Below are 7,299 nucleotides of genomic sequence, written 5' to 3' on the forward strand. Positions count from 1 at the left end.
CACATAGAGGAATAAAAATTAAATTACTTTTTTTAGGTTTTATATATATATATATATATATACAGTTGAATAACCAAAAAATCATAACTTACTTTATCAATACCATAGAATTCCACTATAATTTATCAATCTTAGTAACTAAGCTGTATTTCAGTCTAAAAAAATATGAAATTTCAAGCAGACGAAAGACACAACCTACCTCCTTGAAATCTTAGTTCAAAAGAAAGAGATGGCTTTCTAAGAATTTAAAATGGCTAAGAAAACCACTAGGGGGACATTCTGAGCTTTCGATTGGTTATTTATGTCATATATAGAAGTAAGTGTATATAAGGGAGAGTTTCCAAAAATGGAAAGATGTGGGCAGGGTGCCACTGTGTTTGATTCATTACATGAGCAATATCTTAGCAAATAGAAAAGATAAGAGGTTCTTATTTTATATTTTAGCTTGTCAATATCAGTAATTTGATTTCCCAATCCACACAAAACTATAGATTTAGTATTTTGACATCACAAACATCTAATTTGGACCAGTGTTGCATTCAACATACCATGTGACACACAAAATTTGGTGTTTCTGTTTTTCTAATTTTTACTTTTAGTTTAAGAAATTGAGTAATGTATAATACTAAAATTTGAATTCTAATCTACAGTTTCATACCAGATTTAATGACATAAATTCCTAAAACAGTAATTCAATAAAATTTTGAATGTGAGTCAACAAAAGAGATGACCTTTCACCCATGACCCATCTGGAAATGGTTAAATAGAAGTATAAATATCTGCATCAGAAATGGTAATAATAATAAAACACTGGTAATATGTTAATGATAACAGGGATGAGTTCGTAATCTTGTTGTGGAGTCAAGAATTTTAGTTTTCAAGAAGTATGGGGTTGTTATTATTCCAACTATGTAATGGATAAAAGACTCAGTTGGATTAGTTAGCTTTGACTCCCTTCCAGCTGAAACTCCCTTGTGCTTATGTGCATGTTGTATAAGGTTTTGGGTGTTTCTAGATGTGAAGAGGATGCTGCTGATTTACAAAAGGATTTAGATCATTTAATGAGTTGGGTAAATAAATGCCAGGTGGGTTTTAATTATAAAAAATGCAAGATAATGCATGTGGGTTATCATACTTTGGATTATAAGTATAATTTGGATGGGAATAACCTTAACAATGTCATGAAAGAAAGGGATCTTGGTGTAATGGTTGATCAGTCTCTCAAGCCATCCAAGCAGTATGCTGTTGCTAGTGGTAGGGCAAATAGTATTTTAGGTTGTGTCTACAGATATATTGAATACAAGTCTAAAGAGGTTATAATTTTATTGGATAAGTCACTGGGTAGATCACATTTGGAATATTGTGTTCAGTCTTTTGCTCCTTACCTTAGGAAGGATATTGAATTGTTGGAAAGGGTTACTAGAATGATACCTGGGATGGAGGGGTTGTCATATGAGGAGAGGTTGAAATCTCAAATTGTTTTCTCTTGAAAAAAGAAGAGTTAGAGGGGATATGATTGAGATGTTTAAGGTTATAAATGCAATTGATAGTGTTAATTTATCACCTTTATTCATACTTAACAGTGAGAATAGTAGGACTAGGGGACACAAATATAAATTTTGGCAGGGTGGGAGTCATCTTCAGCTAAGATAAGTTTTATTTTTCTAACAGAGTGGTTGGCTTTTGGAATGGGTTGCCTTTGGATGTTGTGGAGGTAATGAATGTAAGTGAGTTTAAGAGAAAGCTTGATAAGGGCTGGCTTTAAGATTTTTTTATAATAGTTTTAGTTTAGTTCACAAGATGGGACAGCCGAGATAGACCAATAGGTCCCAAAACGTTATGTTATTTTGTATATTTGTAAATGGCATGTAATTTTACCAATACATGTAGCTTAACAGCTACCACAAGTGTATATATAAATTGACTCATGATTGCAAAGGAATGAGTAGAGCATCTTTGGTTTTAAACAATATTTAATTCTAAATGTTGACTTAAATACTAACCATAGCTCAATGTCTTGATTTTTCTGTTGTATTTGAGTTTAAAACTTTATTTGCACATGAAAGGAGTGATAAGAATTAGTGGATATTTTGAGACAGCGGTTGCTTTCTTTGTAGGTTATATTTTATTTGTTGAAAATGTTCAAGTGATAGAGTATAAAAAGTTAAGGGAATAGCCATTATTTTGTAGTATGTTGTGAATTTTGGAAATTTTAGAGTGCAGACAAAAAGTAGTCAGAACAAGATTACAATTGAAAAGCCCCCCCAGTAGCACAGTGGTATGTCTGCGGACTTACAATGCTAGAAACTTGGTTTCAGTACCCTTGGTGGGCAGAGCACAGATAGCCCATTTTGTAGCTTTGTGCTTAACTTCAAACAAACATTTGAAAAAGTGTGATATGAAACTGTTGAAATGAGTGTATATGCCAGTAAATGTTTTCTTGTGATAAACAGATGTAATAAAGAGTTTGTTTGTCTTGTTTAATTGGATATTTAAAAAAGATAAATGAACAAAATAAACTACATTTAATATTTTAGTTTTAGACACTTTATTCTAATAGACAATTTTATTTTTCAGTCATTAAATAACCATTGACTATCCATGAGATACTGAATTTGTTTTATTTTTGGATTGATATTACATGTATCATACAGTAAGCACCTTAAACATGTCTTTGCTACTAGGGTGATCACAATTACTGATCTGAAGATGTTTTAATTGTAAATATCAACTCTGTGTGTACACTTATAGCTTGTACGTTAGTTTTTATGAAGAAAAATGTTAAGTTAGTTACAGTGTAGTTCTGAATTCCTTTTCTTAGTACTTTTGTGTATGCATTTTAAGTACAGCTCCTCTTTTAAACTTTCATATAGCTACCTTTTAATTAAGATTTCTTAATTTTGTTTATTTGCTAGGTCTTCTTTTCTTCAGCCAAAGGAGGATCATCATGCCAGATTTATTTCATGACCCTGAACAAGCCAGGTATGGCACATTGGTAGTAACAGCAACAGAGGAGCTTTATTCAACATGAACATTAGTTTCATCAAAGTCAGTAAACAATGTCCAAATGGAATACTATTTTGCCATCATATACCTTAGGCAAATTTTTTTAGCCTGTAATAAATAATTTTGTGACTAGCTTGTTTCAAGCATACTCATTTTGTTTAAGTTCTTTTGTAAATGCCCATGAAGCACCAGAAACATAAAGCAGTGTTCACGTGTGTGTGTGTGTGAATGCATGAGGAATTGTTTAAATGGTTGATTGTCTTTGCCAAAAGCTTTGTAAATATTGCTGTTTGTATTGGATAACCATTGATGTCTTTTTTCCCTAAAAATGAACTTATGTACACAACACAACTTTGTCTTCATGTGTCATAACTTAAAAGAAAGCAAAATATGCTGCCTAGTATGCTAATAGTATGGAGAAATGTTTCTTTATAATTACTTCAAAAATCTTCCTACTCAATTAATTGTCCTCTAAAGCGTGGTTGTGACAGGTACCAGAATGAAGTAGTTGAAATTATTAACATATCAAGATGTTTTTTGTTTTTTTTGGTTTTATAGAATAAATTAGAAATTGTTATTCATTATGCCTTATATCAAAATGATTACAATTAAAGTTATCTATATAACAGATTTACTGATTCTAGTCACTCCAAATTTTTGGCAGCTGAGAAAGAAAATTGTAAGCAATTAAGTTTTGTAGAACTTTTTTTTTAAATGATTAATTCAATGTGATAAATACATAATAAAGCTGTTTTATTAATGTGAAGATTATTGCAGATTTTCCAAATCTATGTTTTTAAATAAATACTAAGTTTGTCTGAAATATTGGTTCTTAAAGATTTGAATGTCAAAAAAAAAAAAATATTTGCTTGTTATTTTCTCAGCTCTATTCACATTGTTTCTAATGTAAAGACAGTTGTCACACAAAGTACAAGATGCAAAAATAATTTAGTATTTTTAGGAACTTTATCTTAATAAAACAGCTTGATAATTATTTCTGGTCGAATGCATGGACTTGCTCTTGAAGTATAAATACTTTGAAGATTCACCAACAAGGTCAATATAATTCTTATTAATGTCTTGGTAATTTTGTAGTAATTTTATTGCATGTATTGTTATGATATTAATATTTTTATTCTTTGTGGTATATTTTTATTTATGCTAGTTGTTGCTACAGTCTTCTGAAGAAATTGGAATATACCGTGACACAAATATTAAAAACACATGCTTCTGAATATCAATAGTTCAAATAAAAAAAATTCAGTTAATGTAAAAGTAGATTGAGTGATCAAACACCGAAGAATAAGCTTAGCTTTAACTTTTTATTTAATCTAACTCTTCCAAATAAATAGCTAGACACAATGTCTTGATTACAAGAAATATTCCTTAATGCATAATAAAGAATGTGAAATATTTTATTCTAAGTGAGAAGTCACAATTCGAGTGTTATTGTACACACTCCAAATTAATTAGTTTGAAGATAATTTTATATCAAGTTTTTAGTTTCCACTGAGCAAAGACTATGTGTTAAGAAATATGTTATAGTGAAGATGATGTGCCTGACTAATCATGTGCAGGAGTCCTTGTAATTGTACAGATTTTCTCAAAGCTACCAAGTCTGGTCATTAATGGTATGTCGCTTCCCTTTCCAAGACTAGATTTGCTACTTAAGTGTTTAGACTGTCAGTTTAGAAACTAATGTACTCTAACCAACAGAAACTTCTCAAGTGATTCTTAGTAAAAAAGAAAGCAAATAACTATACTGAATAATTATCTACAACTTTGCAAAATGATAAAGAACATTGTGGCTTCTTAACCAAAAGGTTAAGCAATACTAGTAATATTTATTAAGTGTGAAAACTAGTAAACTTGTGATATTGGTCTGCGATATATTTTTTAAATCTTACAGTGTATAAATTATCTGTTTGTCCTCTCCTGAGGTTCTCAGGTAAAACATACTCTTTAAAGTTTTTTTCTGTATTGGTTTTTTACTAAGCATTGCTGTAGTTATTATTTATCTCTGAATAAATGGCTTGTTTATCAGATTTGTAGACTTGTTTATTTTTTAATGGACTTTTTATAGATACCAAACTTTATAATTTTGACATCATAGACTCCACTACAGTAGACTAGTTTCACAACTCATCATTGCTGCTTAGAAGAGCAAAGAAAATTAATAAAGTAGTACACATAGTAGTGGTGTTTAAGCAGTTAAGTTATTTGGCTTCAAGGTAAAGGTGAATAAAAAAAAATGGCTTAGGCCAGTAAAATTCACATTTTGGAGAAGAAAATAAATAAACATCTAAATAAATAACCAATTAGCCTGCTAAATAAATAATGGATAATTAATTGTGATGGTATGTCAACCAAACACCAAAAATAATTTAGGTCATTGGTTATGAGTAAAGAACTATACATCAAAACTAAACAAACTGCTTAAATCCCCACTAAATGAGACTTACTACATTTATTAAATCACAGTTTCTCAAGACTGTCACATTGTACAGAATATTGCTGTTTAACAGTTGTTGTAAGGTTATAGTACAGTTATAATAATTACTATATACACATTTGATATAAATTACTTATGTGAAATTGAATACTAAATACAAATTGTTTTATTATGTGTTCTCCATAAGAAAAAAATACTGATAATGGTTAAGAAGCTAAATTTTAAGTTAAAAGGAAATCAACTACACTTACTATGTTAATATAATAAAACTTCAGTTACAGAGACAACAAATGTTTAGTTTTAAGGTTACTAGTGTGTGTTCATGAAGCTAACTCATGAAATGTTGTAAAGCATTGTGAACTGGTGTTTGTAGTTTGAAATAACTATAATATATTGGTTGAGGTACAGAAATATAACAGTGAAATTGTAAGACTGTATGATACACAAGGTTAATCTACAGAGTAAAACATTAAAGGTATTGGGTATGTATTCAAATGGGAATTTAGTTAAATATACCACATTTGTGTCTGTTTATTTATTTTTTCATTAATTAGTATAGCTTCCATGTATTTTCTCTTCAGAATCTTTGGTTTCATTTTTTATAAGATAGTAACTGTAAATGGGATTTGGATATCTGTGTTCTGTTGGGGTAGCTATGTGTTGTCAGGTTTATTCAACTAATTATATTTTCAGAGATGCATTTCTGTTTATCTTACACATGTGTCCTCAAATATATTGTATATGATTTGATAGACTACAGTTTTAGTGTGCCATTTTTGTTTTGCTCCATTTCCTCAGTCATAGCATTGTTTTTGGTCACATTTTGTATGAGTACACTATTTGTTCTTTCAGTGTTGTACCTGTTATCTTGACTGTTGGTTAGGATTTTACACTGTATTAATGGCATTATGAATTTTGGTTGTAATTGTGTTGTTAATAAAAGAAATGTTCATTATTGATACATTTTTGTGTTTTGTTTTAAGGTCCTTTTGTGTGTGTGTGTATATGAGAGAGAGATTTGAAAATATGAATATATTTTGATGGTATCCATTTTGTAACACTGTCTTAGTCTTTTTTGTACTTGTTTAATGTCATTAGGCATGGAGAAGCTTAAATTTATTAATTTTAGTTCTGTTGTTGTTTTAGATATGTCAAGGGCTTTGTCTGTACTGTATGCATAATATTACTGCAAATGTGACTGCTATTCTATTACTCATTTCTTTTGTTTATACAAAGTGTATCCAAATTTCAAGTACATTTGGACAGGACAATGTTAAGCATTTGTGCAGATGGTTTCTAAAGTGATTTTTTCAGGAAATATGTGTGCATTAAGTTAATGCTGTCTATGCCTTTTGCCATATGTACAGATGGGTGCAAGGTGACTATGTCTAAAGTAAATAGAGTCGAATTATCCAATACTATTTATGTTGAGTATTTTTCTAAGAGGTCTTTTGTGTTGCTTAAATATAGTAGAACATACTTGTGGTTTCAGCAGTTTATCCAGTAACCCGGATATTGTTTCTGTTGCAAAGGCACATGCTAATACTATGGGTCTTGAAGGTAAATCCTGTTTGTTTTTTTAGGAACTCCATATATCTCATGGAAGATTTTAATTATATTAGTATTTCTTCCTGGTAAAATACTTTCTTCTTTTAGATGTTTGAATATCTTTTGGTTTCTTCTTTGGATCTTTTTTAAAGTTCAATATGTAGACATTTCTTGAAGATACTCTTCCATTTTACACTTGCAGCTGTTTCTAGTTAGGAGTATGAAATCTTTTCCTTTATCAGATTCTTTTATGATTAGATTGTCGTTTGGAGTTATTTTATAGTGGGGCTTTT

At 30.0% G+C, this 7,299-nt stretch overlaps 1 protein-coding gene across 1 annotated transcript in view; it reads left to right on the top strand.

The window, feature by feature from the left end:
* The window catches only part of LOC106473203 (serine/threonine-protein kinase mig-15-like), an 88,770-nt gene extending 84,012 nt beyond the window's left edge, over positions 1-4,758 (top strand). The window contains exon 25 of the mRNA XM_022402714.1: positions 2,916-4,758. Coding sequence (XP_022258422.1) covers positions 2,916-2,999 — 84 coding nt within the window. The 3' untranslated portion in view covers positions 3,000-4,758. The remainder of the gene's footprint in view (positions 1-2,915) is intronic.
* Positions 4,759-7,299: the final 2,541 nt, after the last annotated feature.

Source organism: Limulus polyphemus, unplaced genomic scaffold, assembly GCF_000517525.1.
Source record: "Limulus polyphemus unplaced genomic scaffold, Limulus_polyphemus-2.1.2 Scaffold127, whole genome shotgun sequence".
Classification (NCBI taxonomy): Eukaryota; Metazoa; Arthropoda; class Merostomata; order Xiphosura; family Limulidae; genus Limulus; species Limulus polyphemus.